Raw genomic sequence first — 19,353 nt, 5'->3', positions numbered from 1 at the left:
AAACTACATTCAACAAATGGAAAAAAAAACTCAGGAAAACTTATTTATTTATGCAAAATAAAACTAAACTGTCCAGGTCAGCGGTTCGTGGGAGAGACGGACACCTGGACAGGTGAGACACCTGGACGCTGTCAGCAGCAGCTTTTTGTCAGAATAGTTAAAAAAACAAACTTTGAATTTCTATAAACAACCTGAGAGAATCAGATTCCCACTCTGGGATTACAGTTTATGAAGTAATAATCCAGATTAATCTTCAGTTGCAGAGCTTCCAGTGTTTTCCTTTCGCAGCTCTATCGGCCAATCAGAAGAGCCGGCCGATTGCTGCCGTCCAATGATGGAGCAGCTTCGTACATAACAAGCCAATCAGCTGGCAGCATGCTGCAACGCTTTGGGTTCCTGGGCCTTCGGGTGCAGCGGTTCTGATCTGCTGTCAGAGCCAACGGCTCCGGACCGGGCCAAACGGTTCTGATCCGGTTTAATTCAAAGGTTCTTCTGACGTTCTGGAAATGATTTAATTAGAAAAAGTTTGAACCGCAGAAATAAAACAAACTGAACAGACCCAGTTCTGGAGCTCCGGCCCGGTTCTGGAGCTTTATCCAACATTGAAACAGTAAAACATTGCTGGTTCCGTCCGAAGCGGTTCTGATCGGGTCCAGAACGGGTCACAAGGCCTCCTCCAGCGGCGCCATCAGCAGCTGCAGCTCCTTGAAGGCGCTGCCATGGCGTCCGGCCTGGCCGGCCCGGTTCTTCACCACATTGCTCAGGTTCTTCAGGTAGCGACGGCACTCCCGGCACTTCTGGTGCCTGCAGACAGAGGTCAAAGGTCAGCGGTGGGCCGCGGCCCCGAGCCGACCCCCGCTGGTGACTCACCGCTCCTCCCAGGTGATGTCCACCCCCACCGCCGGCGACGCCCTGAGCGTATCGCAGATCAGAGACCAGAAATGTTTCATGATGAGCTTCAGCGACGTGGAGCCGGTCTGCATGTAGCTGCAAACAGAACCAGACTCAGGTTCTGACCCAGACCCAACAGCTGGTTCTGGTTCTGGCTGTGTCTCACCTCTCTCGTATTTGCTCTGCAGCAGTTTGTCGATCTGAGGGAGAACCGTGGTGCACAGGTCCAGTTTCCATAGGGAGCTGAAACAGAACCACAAGCTGCTGGTTCCGACCCAAACGCTCCCAGGAAGGATGGAGCGCACACACTCCACACAAGGGAGGGGCTGTTTTTGGGTCAGGGGTCAGATTGAGGACTAAGCTTGTTGGGGTCAGGATGCAGAAATGAATGGAAGTCAATGGAAAACCCACAAAGACAGGCGTGTGTGTGTGTGTGTGTGTGTTACTGTGTGTGTGTTACTGTGTGTGTGTGTGTGTGTGTGTTACTGTGTGTGTGTGACTGTGTGTGTGTGACTGTGTGTGTGACTGTGTGTGTGTGACTGTGTGTGTGTGACTGTGTGTGTGTGTTACTGTGTGTGTGTGTTACTGTGTGTGTGTGTGACTGTGTGTGTGTGTGACTGTGTGTGTGTGTGACTGTGTGTGTGTTACTGTGTGTGTGTTACTGTGTGTGTGTGTTACTGTGTGTGTGACTGTGTGTGTGTGTGACTGTGTGTGTGACTGTGTGTGGTGTGTGACTGTGTGTGTGTGTGTGTGTGTGACTGTGTGTGTGACTGTGTGTGTGTGTGACTGTGTGTGTGTGTGTGACTGTGTGTGTGTGACTGTGTGTGACTGTGTGTGTGTGTGACTGTGTGTGACTGTGTGTGTGTGTGTGACTGTGTGTGTGTGACTGTGTGTGACTGTGTGTGTGTGTGTGACTGTGTGTGTGTGTGTGTGTGTGTGTGTGACTGTGTGTGTGTGTGTGACTGTGTGTGTGTGTGACTGTGTGTGTGTGTGACTGTGTGTGACTGTGTGTGTGTGTGACTGTGTGTGTGTGTGTGACTGTGTGTGTGTGACTGTGTGTGTGTGTGACTGTGTGTGTGTGTGACTGTGTGTTGTGTGTGACTGTGTGTGTGTGTGACTATGTGTGTGTGACTGTGTGTGTGTGTGACTGTGTGTGTGTGTGTGACTGTGTGTGTGACTGTGTGTGTGTGTGTGACTGTGTGTGTGTGTGACTGTGTGTGTGTGTGTGACTGTGTGTGTGTGTGACTGTGTGTGTGACTGTGTGTGTGTGTGACTATGTGTGTGTGTGACTGTGTGTGTGTGTGACTGTGTGTGTGTGTGACTGTGTGTGTGTGTGTGACTGTGTGTGTGTGTGTGACTGTGTGTGTGTGTGTGTGTGTGTGTGTGTGTGTGTGTGACTGTGTGTGTGTGTGACTGTGTGTGTGTGTGACTGTGTGTGTGTGTGACTGTGTGTGACTGTGTGTGTGTGTGACTGTGTGTGTGTGGTGACTGTGTGTGTGACTGTGTTTGTGTGTGTGACTGTGTGTGTGTGACTGTGTGTGTGTGTGACTGTGTGTGTGTGACTGTGTGTGTGTGTGTGACTGTGTGTGTGTGACTATGTGTGTGTGTGACTGTGTGTGTGTGACTATGTGTGTGTGTGACTGTGTGTGTGTGTGACTGTGTGTGTGTGTGTGACTGTGTGTGTGTGACTATGTGTGTGTGTGACTGTGTGTGTGTGTGACTGTGTGTGTGTGTGACTGTGTGTGTGACTGTGTGTGTGTGTGTGACTGTGTGTGTGTGTGTGTGTGTGTGACTGTGTGTGTGTGTGACTGTGTGTGTGTGTGTGTGACTGTGTGTGTGTGTGTGTGTGTGTGTGTGTGTGACTGTGTGTGTGTGTGTGTGACTGTGTGTGTGTGTGACTGTGTGTGACTGTGTGTGTGTGTGACTGTGTGTGACTGTGTGTGTGTGTGTGACTGTGTGTGTGTGACTGTGTGTGACTGTGTGTGTGTGACTGTGTGTGTGTGTGTGTGTGTGTGTGTGTGACTGTGTGTGTGTGTGTGACTGTGTGTGTGTGTGACTGTGTGTGTGTGTGACTGTGTGTGACTGTGTGTGTGTGTGACTGTGTGTGTGTGTGTGACTGTGTGTGTGTGACTGTGTGTGTGACTGTGTGTGTGTGTGACTGTGTTTTGTGTGTGACTGTGTGTGTGTGTGACTATGTGTGTGTGTGTGACTGTGTGTGTGTGTGACTGTGTGTGTGTGTGTGACTGTGTGTGTGTGACTGTGTGTGTGTGTGTGACTGTGTGTGTGTGACTGTGTGTGTGTGTGACTGTGTGTGTGTGTGTGACTGTGTGTGTGTGTGTGACTGTGTGTGTGACTGTGTGTGTGTGACTATGTGTGTGTGTGACTGTGTGTGTGTGTGACTGTGTGTGTGTGTGTGACTGTGTGTGTGTGTGACTGTGTGTGTGTGTGTGACTGTGTGTGTGTGACTGTGTGTGTGTGTGTGACTGTGTGTGTGTGACTGTGTGTGTGTGTGACTGTGTGTGACTGTGTGTGTGTGTGACTGTGTGTGTGTGTGTGACTGTGTGTGTGTGACTGTGTGTGTGTGTGTGACTGTGTGTGTGTGACTGTGTGTGTGTGTGACTGTGTGTGTGTGTGACTGTGTGTGTGTGTGTGACTGTGTGTGTGTGACTATGTGTGTGTGTGACTGTGTGTGTGTGTGACTGTGTGTGTGTGTGTGACTGTGTGTGTGTGTGACTGTGTGTGTGTGTGTGACTGTGTGTGTGTGTGACTATGTGTGTGTGTGACTGTGTGTGTGTGTGACTGTGTGTGTGTGTGACTGTGTGTGTGTGACTGTGTGTGTGTGTGTGACTGTGTGTGTGTGTGACTATGTGTGTGTGTGACTGTGTGTGTGTGTGACTGTGTGTGTGTGTGACTGTGTGTGTGACTGTGTGTGTGTGTGACTGTGTGTGTGTGTGTGTGTGTGTGACTGTGTGTGTGTGACTGTGTGTGTGTGTGTGTGTGACTGTGTGTGACTGTGTGTGTGTGTGTGTGACTGTGTGTGTGTGACTGTGTGTGTGTGTGACTGTGTGTGTGTGTGACTGTGTGTGACTGTGTGTGTGTGTGTGACTGTGTGTGTGTGTGTGACTGTGTGTGTGTGTGTGACTGTGTGTGTGTGTGTGTGTGTGTGTGTGTGACTGTGTGTGTGTGTGTGACTGTGTGTGTGTGTGTGACTGTGTGTGTGTGTGACTGTGTGTGACTGTGTGTGTGTGACTGTGTGTGTGTGTGTGACTGTGTGTGTGTGTGTGTGTTTGTGTGTGTGACTGTGTGTGTGACTGTGTTTGTGTGTGTGACTGTGTGTGTGTGTGACTGTGTGTGTGTGACTGTGTGTGTGTGTGTGACTGTGTGTGTGTGACTGTGTGTGTGTGACTGTGTGTGTGTGACTGTGTGTGTGTGTGTGACTGTGTGTGTGTGACTGTGTGTGTGTGTGACTGTGTGTGTGTGTGACTATGTGTGTGTGTGACTGTGTGTGTGTGACTGTGTGTGTGACTGTGTGTGTGTGACTGTGTGTGTGTGACTGTGTGTGTGTGTGTGACTGTGTGTGTGTGTGACTGTGTGTGTGTGTGACTGTGTGTGTGTGTGTGTGACTGTGTGTGTGTGACTATGTGTGTGTGTGACTGTGTGTGTGTGACTGTGTGTGTGACTGTGTGTGTGACTGTGTGTGTGACTGTGTGTGTGTGTGTGTGTGTGTGTGTGTGACTGTGTGTGTGTGTGACTGTGTGTGTGTGTGTGACTGTGTTGTGTGTGTGACTGTGTGTGTGTGACTGTGTGTGTGTGTGACTATGTGTGTGTGTGACTGTGTGTGTGTGTGACTGTGTGTGTGTGTGTGTGTGTGTGACTGTGTGTGTGACTGTGGTGTGTGTGTGTGACTGTGTGTGTGTGACTGTGTGTGTGTGACTGTGTGTGTGTGTGACTGTGTGTGTGTGTGTGACTGTGTGTGTGTGTGACTGTGTGTGTGACTGTGTGTGTGTGTGACTGTGTGTGTGTGTGTGACTGTGTGTGTGTGTGTGACTGTGTGTGTGTGTGACTGTGTGTGTGTGTGTGACTGTGTGTGACTGTGTGTGGTGTGTGTGACTGTGTGTGTGTGTGACTGTGTGTGTGTGTGTGTGTGACTGTGTGTGTGACTGTGTGTGTGTGTGTGTGTGACTGTGTGTGTGTGACTGTGTGTGTGACTGTGTGTGTGTGTGACTGTGTGTGTGACTGTGTGTGTGTGTGACTGTGTGTGTGTGTGACTGTGTGTGTGTGACTGTGTGTGTGTGTGACTGTGTGTGACTGTGTGTGTGTGTGACTGTGTGTGTGTGTGACTGTGTGTGTGACTGTGTGTGTGTGTGACTGTGTGTGTGACTGTGTGTGTGTGTGATGTGTGTGACTGTGTGTGACTGTGTGTGTGACTGTGTGTGTGACTGTGTGTGTGTGTGTGTGTGACTGTGTGTGACTGTGTGTGTGTGACTGTGTGTGTGGACGTGTGTGTGTGACTGTGTGTGTGTGACTGTGTGTGTGTGTGTGTGACTGTGTGTGTGTGACTGTGTGTGTGACTGTGTGTGTGACTGTGTGTGTGTGTGACTGTGTGTGTGTGTGTGACTGTGTGTGTGTGACTGTGTGTGTGTGACTGTGTGTGTGTGTGACTGTGTGTGTGTGACTGTGTGTGTGTGACTGTGTGTGTGTGACTGTGTGTGTGTGTGACTGTGTGTGTGACTGTGTGTGTGTGACTGACTGTGTGTGTGACTGTGTGTGTGTGTGTGACTGTGTGTGTGTGTGACTGTGTGTGTGTGTGTGACTGTGTGTGTGTGTGTGACTGTGTGTGTGACTGTGTGTGTGTGTGACTGTGTGTGTGTGTGTGTGTGACTGTGTGTGTGTGACTGTGTGTGTGTGACTGTGTGTGTGTGTGACTGTGTGTGACTGTGTGTGGTGTGTGTGTGTGTGTGTGTGTGTGTGACTGTGTGTGTGTGTGTGACTGTGTGTGTGTGTGACTGTGTGTGTGACTGTGTGTGTGTGTGACTGTGTGTGTGTGTGTGACTGTGTGTGTCTCACGGCTGCAGGTTGACGATGTTCAGGACGTCCACTACGATGGACAGATCGTTCATGGACACGGCGGCGTCCAGAGCGCTCTGCGCAGACAAACGGCCCTTAGTGTCAGGACAGGAAGTAATCAGATTACTGTGGTGGGCGGCGGCTCACCTTGACGTCGTCGCGGGTCCAGACGGAACGGACCGTCTGCAGGTTGCGCTGGCGGCTGCTCAGCATCACGCACATGGTGTCGTGACCTTTGTTAATCTGTGCCAGAGCGCCATCGTCGGTGAGAGCGCCGCCCCGGTGGCCGACTGGGGACTGCAGCCAGACACAGTGAGCAGCGCCAACAGGAAGTTCTGACGACTCAGCGGAAACGGGAAGCTCACCGGCAGGAAGTCGGCCACGTTGAGTCCCAGCGGCTCGTTGCGGCTGCTTGGGATCACCCGTGGCAACGGCGGCGGCCTGGTGGGCGGGGCAGGCTGGCTGCTGGGGGCGGAGCTACACGGCTTGGGGAAGGCGACCACTGTGGGTTCGACCCTCTGGACGGGGGTGGAGGTGGCGAGGGGCGGAGCCTGAGAGAGCAGCGAGGTCACATGTCTGCGGTCCAATCAGAGCAGAGATGATGCTGCATTCACTGACCTGCTGCTTGTCAGGAGACGGCAGCATCATGTCCTTCAGCTGCCGGCCGACGGCCGCCACGCTCTCTGACAGGAACAGGAAACAGTTACAAACAAGCCCAGCTTTATTGTGAAGGGCTGTGACCACAGCTCGGTTCTTCCTGCTGAATCGGACCAAACCGGCCAGCAGAATCCACCTCCTGACCCCTGACCCGGGCATGTGAGGCTCTGCCTGGGGAAGGAAGTAATCAGATTACTGAGGAGCAGCAGAGTACTGAGGAGACTCACCGTCTTCAGGAGGAGCAGAAACGGCTCCGACATCCTGGGAGGAGTTCGAGCTGAGAGACACAAACACACCTGGATGGTCAGCAACAGGTAGCAACAGGTAATTAGAACAGGTATTTTCTGACTGTAAGCTGCTACGTTTTGAACCGTGCGGTTTGTAGCCCGTGGCTTTTCTGTGGATTTTTATCCAACCACCAGGGGGCTCTGCTGCTTCTCATTTAGAGCAAACCCAGGAGGCACCAGAGAAATGTTTTCAACTCATATGATGCGGCTTTAAGTCGCAGGTTATGGATATGGACGGAAATGGAGCCGCAGAGCTGCGTCCTTCACAGATCCAGCAGATTTATTAGGACTCTGCCCTCTGCTGCCTCCTTGTGGAAAACCGACAGCGGCGGAGAAACCAGCGGTTTCCGTCAGCAGGTTTCCAGTGTTTTAAAACGGTTCATGGTTTGGTTCGCTCTACAGTCTGGAAAACACGATGCCACAATATCCAGTTGATTGTAATGAATACTCAGAGACATGAGAGCTTCACTCGGTGTGTGTGAGTGGAGTGAGAGGCGGAGCCTGCAGAGGAAGGGGCGTGGCCTCTCCAGGAGTAATTGCTCTGCTCCACCTACAGATGGCGTGTTTGGGCTGGAAGATCTCTCTGTAGTCGTCGGCGTTGTGGATCTCTGCTGACGGCTGCTTGTCCTCCGCCTCGTCCTCGCTCTGGCTCCGCCTCTCTCCGTCGGGGCTCCGCCTATCGGTGTCCGAGCGCTTCATCCTGATGACATCACAGCTACCGTTAACCCCATGACATCACACCCCAAGATGGTCGGCGCCCCCCGCTGCCGACCTGTGGGAGCTGCAGGCGGGGCGGGTCTGTCGTAGTTGCGCCGCAGCGCCGCCGCTCTGGGTTCCGCCGGATCGGTGAGCGGCTGGTCGTCCCGGACGATGCCTTGGATCACGGCGCCACCGCTCCGCTTCACCCGCTTCAGGTCCACCACGAAGGACGAGACGCTGGACAGCTGGTGGGACACGCCGATCTGAGGGACGGGCAGAGACGGTGCCGTTAGAGACGCCGGATGGGGAGGGGCGGGGCTACGCCGGGGAGGGGCGGGGCTACTCACCAGCTGCTGGTTGCAGACGGCCAGATCCGACACTTTTCCCCAGCCGACCGGAACCGTGTCGAAGCATCGATCCGGTTCCCAGCCGAAAACCCGCAGCGAGTCCAAGGCGCCGCTGTAAAGGCAGGAGCCGTCCGGGCTGAACAGCAGGCACCTGGAGGAGAGGTCAGAGGTCACCGCGGCGTATGGGGCGGGTCAGAGGCCAGACTGAGAGACTCACCTCACGGCCGACGTGTCTCCCTCCAGAGAGCCCACCCTGGTGAACTTCTCCAGGTCCCACAGCTTGATGCTCCTGCAGGAGACGGGAGGACAGTGAAGCCGACTGAACCAGCCCAGCAGAACCGGGCCGATCGGAACCGTTCTCTGCTGGTCTCTATGCTGGACCAGCAGAGTGGAGCTCAAACAATGAGGAGGAAGAAAAGATTTATAGTTCTAACAAATAAAAATCTGAAAAGTGTGGTGTGAATGTTATTGTGATCCAGCAGCAGGTCAGGGAGGTTCTGGTTCTGGTTCTGGTCGCAACAGGCCAAGTTCCACAGCAGCATCAATGTGTGTCAGGAGCACACCACACTTTTCAGATCAACAGTGGATCTGTTCTTCCTCTTCAACGTTTGACCTCTGGTCTCCATGGAGACACGTTTCTGGTTCTGACAGAGGTTCTGCAGGCGGAGCGGAACCGGACCTGTCGGCGCTGCCGGACGCCAGCAGGTACTCGTTGGGATGGAACTGGACGGCGCTGACGGCCGCCGAGTGCGACTTGAACTCGGTGATGGTTTTCCCCTGGAACAGGTCCCACAGCTGCAGAGACAGAACCAGAACCAGCTGAGCGGAACCGACCCGATTCTGTCTGAAGTTACTGAAACGGTGACAGAACCTGGTCAGAGTTCTGCTGGATTCTGAGGGACTGGGTCAGCTCCTCAGACAGCAGCGTGGTTCTGATGGGTTCTGGGTCGATGTTTACCTTCACGGTGCAGTCGTCGCTAGCTGAAGCTAACCACTTCCCGTCCGGACTGAAGGCCAAACTCCTCACAGCCTCTGTGTGACCCTGTAGAACCGAGCCGACATCAGACAGAACCCGGTTCTGGAGCACAGAACCACTAAACAGCAGAACCTCTGACTGTTCTGATCCAGAGCCACAGCAGGTTCTATCAGAACTTGAACTCTGATCCAAACGATCCGATCCAGAACCTGACCCAGCAGCTTTCCTGATCCACTGATTCCAGAACCCATCCAGAACCAGGTTAGGGTTCTGACTGAATTAAAGTCTAATCAGGTGTGTTCAGTCCAGGGGTCTCCAACCTGTGGCTCTGGGGCCAAAATCGGCTCTTTGGATGTTCCACTGCGGCCCTAAATGGATCAACTAAAGGTTTAATTATGAGTTTAATGAAAATAATAAAAATGCTGCTTTTACTTTTTTCATGTGATAAATTCTTTTTCATGACTAGAAATACCAGAAATACTGTTTTATTTGAAACAATAGATCTAAAATAACTGTTTTGTTTCTTACATTTTCCCTAAATTTAAATTGAAGCAAACTTATCCATCTACTTCTCCATAACATTTTAAAACTCAAGCATATATTTATAAAACATATTTTAAAGGTCATGTAAAATTTTCGGATCTAAAATGTTTTTTTGCTGGTTTGAAGAACTTTTTTTATTATTGTAGTTTGACCTACAGCCAACAGGGGGCGCCGCTCTTCATCCTGAAGATGGAGGAAGGTTAGGGTAGGGGTCAGGGTTAGGGTCAGGGCCTGAGTCGGTCCAGAAAGAGTCCGGTGTGGGACCTGAAAGCCACTTTCTGTGGTTTCGTTTAAACTTTAAAACTGGATAAACTTTTAAAGTTTCACTGATGACCTATGAAGATTATAACAAAAAAAACATTATGATAATAAACTCCGTTAATTAAATCACTTCATGGAGAAATGTTTTAATCTTCCTTAAAGCAGCTGAACTGGAAACTTTAAGACATCATTTATCTTATTATTTCTATTCAGCCTAATAAGTTCTTGTCTTGTTATGTTTTGTAAATATTTCTCATTTATTCAGTCGGTATCATAAAGCCGACCCAATAAACTGTTAAAATATAATGAATTTGTAAATTCAGAATGTAATAAAAAAAAGTTATGGAAACATGGGGAATCAAAATGTCTGACGTTGCTTCATAGAACCAGGCAGTTCTGGATCAGGTCATATGCAACTTCTTGGATCACAGAGAACTATTGATCTGGATCTGAAGATCTGACCTTGTAGCGAAACACGTATCCTTTCCTCCGGACGTCCCAGAGCTAGAAAACACATCAAGACTTATTACACACACAGAGAAACACACACATACCCAGATAGGACACACACACACACACACACACAGAAACACACACACACACACACACACACACACACAGAAACACACACACACACAAAAACACACACACACACACACACACACACAGAAACACACACACACACAAAAACACACACACACACATACACACACACACAGATAGAAACACACACACACATACACACACACACCTTTATGTTGGTGTCCACGGAACTGGAGGCCAGGAAGTTTCCAAACGGGTGGAAGCCCAGACCGGTAACGTTCGCTTTGTGTCCCATCAGAGTCCGCAGAACTAAGGACAGGAAGTAACGGGTTGGAGGACAGGAAGTAACAGGTCAGAGGACAGGAAGTAACGGGTCGGAGGACAGGAAGTAACAGGTCAGAGGACAGGAAGTAACGGGTCGGAGGACAGGAAGTAACAGGTCAGAGGACAGGAGGTAACAGGTCGGAGGACAGGAAGTAACAGGTCAGAGGACAGGAAGTAAAGGGTCGGAGGACAGGAAGTAACGGGTCGGAGGACAGGAAGTAACAGGTCAGAGGACAGGAAGTAAAGGGTCAGAGGACAGGAAGTAACAGGTCAGAGGACAGGAAGTAACGGGTCGGAGGACAGGAAGTAACGGGTCGTAGGACAGGAAGTAACGGGTCAGAGGACAGGAAGTAAAGGGTCAGAGGACAGGAAGTAACAGGTCAGAGGACAGGAAGTAACGGGTCGGAGGACAGGAAGTAACAGGTCGGAGGACAGGAGGTAACAGGTTGGAGGACAGGAAGTAACGGGTCGGAGGACAGGAAGTAACGGGTCGGAGGACAGGAAGTAACAGGTCAGAGGACAGGAAGTAACGGGTCGGAGGACAGGAAGTAACGGGTCGGAGGACAGGAAGTAACGGGTCGTAGGACAGGAAGTAACGGGTCGGAGGACAGGAAGTAACGGGTCGGAGGACAGGAAGTAACGGGTCGGAGGACAGGAAGTAGCCTTACTCTTGGCGGCCTCCAAGTCCCAGACTCGAATGGATCCTGACTGGGAACCAGCTGCAACCTGCTCCTCTGACACGCTGAACTGGACACACTCCACCGGGTTCTTATGACCTGTCAAGCTCTAAGAGAAAAACGGGTCAGAACCGATAATGGGTCAGAACAGGGATCGGGTCAGAGGTAGCAGCAGCTCAGAACCAAGATGGTTCCCTCAGGGAGCCATTTGTAAAGTTAACAGCAGAACCTGAACCGGGCCTCCCAGTCAGAACAGTAACCATGTTCTGATGTCTGGTCTCGGACGGCCCTGTCGGGGAGCGGACCGGACCTGCTGGGTTCTGGTACCAAAGGTGCCGGGTCTCACCATGACGCAGTTGGCCTTGCTGACGGCCCAGATGTTGACGCGGCAGTCCTCGCCCCCGGTGGCCAGCAGGCGGCCCGAGTTCTTCCCCAGAGACAGGCAGGACACGGTTCTGGAGTGGGCCTCGAACTCCTCTGAGGACAAACAGGACGACACGCTTCAGAACTAGAACCCATCCTGACCGGGCCGGATCAGAACTCTCCTCCGGGTTCTACTCACGCAGGCGCCACGAGATCTTGGTGCTGCTGGCAGCAGCCATATTGGGACAAACGGTTCCGAGTTAAATCATGAGGACCTGTCCATGGAGCCTCTTCCTCCTGCAGGATGTTAGGACAGAACCGGGTCAGAACAGAACCGGGTCAGAACAGAGCCGGGCTAGAACAGAACCGGGTCAGAACAGAACCAGACTGTATGTCTGGGTTTATTAGAGACCTCAACCCGATCCAGAAGTTCTTCACAGCTAAGAGATGTTTATGTTTCGGGTCCAGATCGTATTAAAACGATCGGACTGGTTCTGGTTCTGCCACTGAGCCCATTTCTGCCCAGGCAGCTGGTTCTGGTTCGAGTTCGGGTCAGTGAACATTGGACTTCCTGCTTAGAACCAGACTGTTCTGCAGGAACCGGTCAGGAAGGTTCTGATCCAGATTGTTCCCACTCTGGAGCCAGAACATCATCACCGAACGGTTCTGTTGGACCGTGATTGGTCGGTTTACTGCAGGTGCGCCAATGGCTCCTCTAACGGAAACCAGCAGGTAAACCTACCTGAGGGTAACCAGCTGGTTAGCAACTGCTAGCTAGCGGTCGAACCGGAGCAAAGTGGACCGGTTCTGACGAGTCCTCCTCCCGGTTTGGGTCTGCGGGACGCAGCGGTACCGCTGTTCGGGTTAAACCGGATCCAGGAGGTTCCGAGTCCACACTTGTGCCTGTTGACAGGCTGTTTGCTCTCTACTGCAGCTTAGCAACCGAGTCTATACGTCACTTCCGCTGACGAAAAAAAATAGCATTTTTTTGTCCAACTTTATTGACAATGAGTTCAACGAACAAACGGAGGAAATCTAATTATTTAATTAATACAACTTAATTAAAATACTAATAACTGACAATATAAAATATAGAAATACAAACTAAATCTAAATAAAATATAATTTGACAGAACATTCATTGTACTCTACATTCCGATTGTTTTATTCGTCTTAAGTTATTTAACAATCACCAACAGTAGAAAACAAAAGTTTTATTAATCAAACTAATTCGATGAAAAAAGAAAAGTAGTTTCGTCAAAAGTACAGATCTGAGGTCCACGTGACCCCATCTGACCCCGCCCCCGTTTCCTGTGGCTGCTGGCGCACATTCACCGGAAACAGCAGAAATCCTACTTCAAAGTAAAAGTTCCGGTTAAGAGGAGCCAGCAGGGACTTCATTCCATTAAAATGTGATAATAACAAGGAGTCCAGGTCTTTGCAGAACGTTCTTGGTTCTGAACCCGATGACAGTCATTTGCTTTGGATCAGAACCGACGGGACTCGGGGTGAAATGCTTTTTATCTGTAGTTTATCCTCCAGAGACGAACTTCCCAAGCTCCAGTTTCTTGGTGGATGTTTTTTTGAAACTCCGTACTGAATGAATTGTGTGCATGAAACGACTGGTCCTTTATTTTCCACTGAGTCTGGAGGGTTTTGGCTCCACCAGGCTGAAGATGTTGATGAGAATCAGCAGAACCTTTGGCTTTGATGCCAAACACGATCAGATGTAACAAGAAGCGCATGTGGACCAGAAACGGTGACGTCACCCGCAGCGCCATGTCTGCGTTTCTCCTCCTGTTCAAGTTTCAGTTGCCTGGCAACAGCCGCACAGAAACATGGGTATGTGAGCAGCAGCGTGTGCTGCTGACACCGAGCAGGAGAGTAAACTTTGACAGCCGGTCTTGTGCGAAATTCGGTTCCCCTGTGAAAATCTGTTCCCTGCGTCGGGAGCGCGCATTACAGCCAGAGAGGCGAAAGAGGATCTGATCATTTTCACGTCGCTTCTGATCGATTTCTCGGTAAAAAAACAACTAATACAACCATGTCAATGTTGTAACATTCAGTTTAATTTGCAGCTGTTGTTTTAAAAAATTGTAAAATAAATAAATAAACGAGGTCTTCTGACGCTGTTTTGTGTTATTGTAAACACCAAGAGAATCGCTCTTTTCTCACGTAAGTCTGGCAGAAATAAAAGTCAGTCACCAAACACAGTTTTCCCAACACGTAGTGTGTATGTAAAGGTTTTTGTGAATTTGGAAACAGTTTGTTCTTTATTCCCCAAGGTTATGGAGTAAGAAGAGGAAATAATGGATGATTCAGCAGCCTGAAATATTCTGTTCCCACTCCATAAAATGGGAACAAATTATTTTACCTGCAAATGCTTAACTGTGCTTATTCTTCTCATCATCAACAATAAATACTGTGATTTTGGTAGCATTTGCTCTTTTTTGCCAGAATTATGGGGGGGAACCAAATATTTTAGCTGTTTTACCTGACTGAAATTATCCGTTCCCCCTCAAAAACATGGAAACAAATGTATTTATCAACAGTAATCATCAACAGCAAACTGGCTGTTGGCAAACAGCAAGTTTGAAAACATTTCATCACTATTTGCTCCATCACCATCTCCACCTGCTGCAGCACCTCCACCTGCTGCAGCACCTCCACCTGCTCCAGTCCCTCCACCGACTCCATCCCCGCCTCCTGGTCCATCACCGTCTTCCTCTGCTCTGCCATTGACTCCTGTCCAGCAGAAAAAAACTCAAGCTGAGAAATGTAAATTTGATTTCCAATTCTTATAAATATATATCAATGCACATGCATTTCAGTTTTTATCATACATATATGTCTCACAAAGACTTTATGTCTTTGTACTGATATGCTTTCATCTTATTTTAATAAAAGGAATAATTTCAGTATATTATTAAAACAAAATGATACTGAAATTATTCCTTTTATTAAAATAAGAGGAAGACGGTGATGGAGCAGGGGGAGGTGCTGCAGCAGGTGGAGGTGCTGCAGCAGGTGGAGATGGTGATGGAGCAAATAGTGATGAAATGTTTTCAAACTTGCTGTTTGCCAACAGCCAGTTTTGCTGTTGATGATTACTGTTGATAAATACATTTGTTTCCATGTTTTTGAGGGGAACGGATAATTTCAGTCAGGTAAAACTGCTAAAATATTTGGTTCCCCCCATAATTCTGGCAAAAAAGGAGCAAATGCTACCAAAATCACAGTATTTATTGTTGATGATGAGAGGAACAAGCACAGTTAAGCATTTGCAGGTAAAATAATTTGTTCCCATTTTATGGAGGGGGAACAGATTATTTCAAGCTGCTGAATCATCCATTATTTCCTCTCCTTACTCCATAACCTTGGGGAATAAAGAACAACTGTTTCCAAATTCACAAAAACCTTTACATACACACTACGTGTTGGGAAAACTGTGTTTGGTGACTGACTTTTATTTCTGCCAGGCTTACGTGAGAAAGAGCGATTCTCTTGGTGTTTACAATAACACAAAACAGCGTCAGAAGACCTCGTTTATTTATTTATTTTACAATTTTTTTAAACAACAGCTGCAAATTAAACTGAGTGTTACAACATTGACATGGTTGTATTAGTTGGTTTTTACCGAGAAATCGATCAGAAGCGACGTGAAAATGATCAGATCCTCTTTCGCCTCTCTGGCTGTAATGCGCGCTCCCGACGCAGGGAACAGATTTTCACAGGGGAACCGAATTTCGCACAAGACCTGTCGGTTCTGGTCCACTTCCAGGCGGGTCGGAGCCAGCACAGCTCAGCAAATGACTGTTTTATTTTGAAATGAGAGAAGCGGAAGTGGATCCGGTCTGCTGTCGGAACACTTGATCCCGAACCGTTTCCTGCTTCTCTGTCGGTCCATCTGAGCGGGTCCAGCAGAGGTTCGCGGAGCAGAGCCGGGCCCATCCGGACCGGAGCCGAACCGAACCGGAACATGGCGAAGAGCTACGACTACCTGTTCAAGCTGCTGCTGATCGGAGACAGCGGCGTGGGCAAAACCTGCCTGCTGTTCCGCTTCAGCGAGGACGCCTTCAACGCCACCTTCATCTCCACCATCGGTGAGTCCGGTCCGGTCCGGCTCTGTGACGTCAGTCCACCTGCGTCCCACCAGTCCTGATGGTGATGATGTTCAGCTTCATCACCATCAGGATGTTCTGATCAGACAGATGAACTGAACCGGTTCTGGAACGGTTCTCCTGAACCAGTTCAGTTCATCATGCCTGAAAAGAATCGTCATGTTGTGGTTCTGGGAGGCTCGGTGGGCCCGTCTCTGGGTTCTCAAGGTTCTTCAAATTAAAAATGTAAAAAGAGACAAAAACAACTAGAAGTAACAGAAGCTGACCCAAACCAACCGGAACCAGGACCAGTACCAGAACCAGACTGGCAGTACCAAGCAGGCTGACAGAAACTTGTCTAGGAGGTCCAGAAGAACCAGAACCAGAACATCTGAAGTTCTGCAGCTATGGTCAAAGGTCACCAGAGATCCAGAAGAACACAAAGACCCGTTTCACATCAACCAGAACCGTCCTGGTGGTTCTGGTGCTGTTCCATCTGGAGCAGAACCTGCAGTCCATCAGGGTGGTATGGTGATGTGGACTTTTGGACCCGATGGAACCAGATCAGAACCTCCCGAAGCTGAACTTCCAGAACCCACCAGCATTAAAATGAAGATTTCAGAGTGGCCTAGTCAAAGTCTGGACTCCATCGGGTCAGAACCGGTCCAGTGGTGTTAATCAGAGGGCGTGAATAATTTTCCCACAGGGTTCTGGTTCAGCAGAACCGGGTTCAACAACTTGGTGCTGATCCAGACCCGGTTGGTTCTGAACACAAACATTCAACAAAGACTAGAACCAGTTCTGTAGGGAACCCTGAATTGGGTCAGAACCTTGATACAAAACAGAATCAGATCAAAACCATATTCAGCCGTGCTAAGAGATACAGACAGGAAGCGGCTCAGTTTCACTTCCTGTTCAGAGGCGGAGCAAGAACCCGGCTCAGATTAAACCGGATCAAAGCGGTTCTGGATCAACTGGTTTCTGCAGGTCATGTGACAGGAAGCTGGACCGTCACATAACCGGAACAGAAACCATTCAGAACTAGAACCGGGCCCGCAGTGGGTCTCAGAAGTTCTGACCGGTTCTGGTGGATCTCTGCAGAACCATTTTTTTCTTTGTGACCCAGATGATGAACAGAGCAGGTTCTGGTGTCGGTTCTGGTTTCAGTCATGGGACCTGCAGGAGCAGGAAGTTCCTCGTCTGAGGCAGGAAGTGATGTTTGGTCACGTTTGTGTTTTAAAAATAGCCGAGGGAGGTTTGTTTTATGCACCTCCAGCTGCCAGGCGGGCGGAGCAGAACTGTTCCTGAGATTAAATTCAGATTAAATGCTTAACATCAGATGTCTGATCACGCAGCTGTTAGGATGAAGTTCTGATTCTGTCCTTTTGGGTGTGAAGGGCCTCAGGTCGGTTACAGGTCGGCCGGATTTGGCCCTAGACCTTCAGTTTGACACACCTGACTCATGGTGCCGCCTCTGTTTCAGGAATCGATTTTAAAATTCGGACCGTGGAGCTGGACGGGAAGAAGATCAAACTGCAGATCTGGTGAGAGCCGGTCTGGAACCGGTCTGGGAGAACTTTCTCTGGTTCTGGATCAGAGAAAGTTGATCCGGAACCAGGAACCAAGCAACTGGTTCTGGATTTCTACTGATTCATTGTTTGTGGATCAGTTAAGTGAACTAGAATCTGTTCGGAATCACTAACCCGTATTAATCCCGGGTCGGGTTCTGTCCCAGGGACACGGCGGGTCAGGAGCGCTTCCGGACCATCACCACTGCCTACTACCGAGGCGCCATGGTAGGCCACGCCCCCTCCCCTTTCCATTGGTCGGTGCAGCGTGTCACTTCCTGTTTTTCGCGGCAGGGCATCATGCTGGTGTACGACATCACCAACGAGAAATCCTTCGACAACATCAGGAACTGGATACGCAACATCGAGGAGGTAGGCTCTGCCCTGCCGCTGATGATGTCATCGATCAGTTCGACCACCCGCCCATATTTGTGTTGCAGCACGCGTCGGCGGACGTGGAGAAGATGATCCTGGGAAACAAGTGCGACATGAACGACAAGAGGCAGGTGTCCAAAGAGAGAGGAGAGAAGGTGGGCGGAGCTTCCTGGTCACATGACTGGATCCAAACCCAATAGGTCCGGTGATGTTCTGAACATGTGGTTCTGTTGTCCTTCAGCTCGCCATCGACTACGGGATCAAGTTCCTGGAAACCAGCGCCAAGTCCAGCATCAATGTGGAGGAGGTGAGTCCAGACCCAACCGGGTTCCGGTCGGGTTCCTGGTTCTGCTGTAGAACTCGACCCGACTGGAACCGATTCATTGATTGTGGTTAAATGAACCTGTGGAAAACGTTGGGTTCGTCTCCTCAGGGCTTCCTGACTCTCGCCAGAGACATCATGAGCCGCCTCAACAGGAAGATGGTGAGTCGACCGAACATCCGGGTGTTTCCAGGTGTTTCCAGGTATTTCCAGGTATTTCCAGTCCTCCGTGACATTCTGTTTTCTCTGCAGAACGAGGGGAGCCCGGCAGGTGGAGGTGGCCAGGTGAAGATCTCAGATCCGCTCTCTAAGAAGAGCGTGTTCAGGTGTTTGCTGCTGTAGGCGGAGCCTCCTGACCAACTGTGGCTCCTCCTCCTTCCAGGTTATGATGGCGGCTGCCTTGACACGTGATAGCAATTGGCAAAGATTTTCTGTATGATGGAGGTGGGGCTTATTTAGGGGCGGAGCTTGCTTACATGTACAGAAACACTTAAAGGGACAGTCCTTCTTTTCCTGATTGGTCATCTGAGCGCGCTCAGTTTCAGTTGAAATTGTTGCTTCCTGTCTGCTGTCCAGCGCCTCGCTCTAAGAGCATGTTCACTTATAGATGTTTAATCTTTCATATTTATCTCCAGAATTTAAAGGGATTTTGTCCAAATAAACACAGGAACTAATCAGTAGATCAAAGTGTTCAAATCAGGGAAAGGTTAGCACACCCCAACATCAGGTCTGTCTGGATAAAATCCCTTCAGGAGAAGCTTCCTGTCTCCATCTCAGAGTCACTGTCCCCTCATCACTTCCTGTCACTCCACAGCATCTGCAAGAGCTCAGTATCTGGGCTTTGACTAGGCCGAGGAGTTTCGTCCAGCTCGTTGTGTTCCTGCTGATTGTTCAAACTGAGCGCGTTCGAACACTGAAGGACAAAGTGTGAACCGTCCCTTTAAAGCCGTTTCCAGGAAGGTCAGCAGGGCGGCCATGTTTGATTTAAAAATGGCAGCTGTGAGCATGAGGGTTTCATTTCAAAGCAGCTTCGGTTTGTTTTCATGCTTTTATTTTGAAGTTTTCTGTCTTCAGTTGTCTCAGGACAGGAAGTGCTGCAGTTTTCAGTGAAACTTGAAATGTTTCAGCTTCCTGTGGAGAATCGGTTTACATGAGGAGGTTCTGACCCGTCAGCTGGTCTGAGGTCAGCAGAACCCAACCGGAACCGGCTATGCAACTGATCCGGAGAACCCGGCTGTGTCCAAAGTTCCTCGAGTTTATTTTTGTACCTGACTTTCAGATTAAAAGCCTCTAACTGTATTGTAACATGAAGGATTTTATAAATAAACTTGTTTTGTATTGAAGTGTCTCCTG

The 19,353-nt window shown here is 49.7% G+C and overlaps 2 protein-coding genes across 2 annotated transcripts; one reads left to right on the top strand and one right to left on the bottom strand.

Moving 5' to 3' along the window:
• Nucleotides 1-48: 48 nt before the first annotated feature.
• Nucleotides 49-12,591, bottom strand: LOC129352179 (katanin p80 WD40 repeat-containing subunit B1-like). The gene is given in 21 exon segments (XM_055021047.1): nucleotides 49-804; nucleotides 871-1,134; nucleotides 5,959-6,035; nucleotides 6,106-6,255; nucleotides 6,324-6,509; nucleotides 6,577-6,641; nucleotides 6,843-6,860; nucleotides 6,863-6,892; nucleotides 7,457-7,602; nucleotides 7,675-7,693; nucleotides 7,696-7,864; nucleotides 7,949-8,099; nucleotides 8,166-8,237; nucleotides 8,628-8,743; nucleotides 8,907-8,990; nucleotides 10,191-10,232; nucleotides 10,480-10,580; nucleotides 11,264-11,381; nucleotides 11,619-11,749; nucleotides 11,835-11,932; nucleotides 12,378-12,591. Coding segments are annotated over 20 exon segments (2,121 nt in total). The 5' UTR covers nucleotides 11,875-11,932; nucleotides 12,378-12,591; the 3' UTR covers nucleotides 49-662.
• A 2,819-nt stretch (nucleotides 12,592-15,410) lies between these two features.
• On the top strand, nucleotides 15,411-19,348 carry LOC129352178 (ras-related protein Rab-8B). The gene is made up of 8 exons (XM_055021046.1): nucleotides 15,411-15,738; nucleotides 17,219-17,279; nucleotides 17,471-17,531; nucleotides 17,598-17,675; nucleotides 17,744-17,833; nucleotides 17,920-17,985; nucleotides 18,112-18,162; nucleotides 18,253-19,348. The coding sequence occupies exons 1-8, from the start codon at nucleotides 15,615-15,617 to the stop codon at nucleotides 18,340-18,342; spliced, it is 621 nt and encodes a 206-aa protein (XP_054877021.1). The 5' UTR covers nucleotides 15,411-15,614; the 3' UTR covers nucleotides 18,343-19,348.
• Nucleotides 19,349-19,353: the final 5 nt, after the last annotated feature.

Source organism: Poeciliopsis prolifica, unplaced genomic scaffold (assembly GCF_027474105.1).
Source record: "Poeciliopsis prolifica strain line A6 unplaced genomic scaffold, Auburn_PproV2 SCAFFOLD073, whole genome shotgun sequence".
In the NCBI taxonomy this organism is placed as follows: domain Eukaryota; kingdom Metazoa; phylum Chordata; class Actinopteri; order Cyprinodontiformes; family Poeciliidae; genus Poeciliopsis; species Poeciliopsis prolifica.
This window is presented reverse-complemented; position numbering and strand designations above follow the sequence as displayed.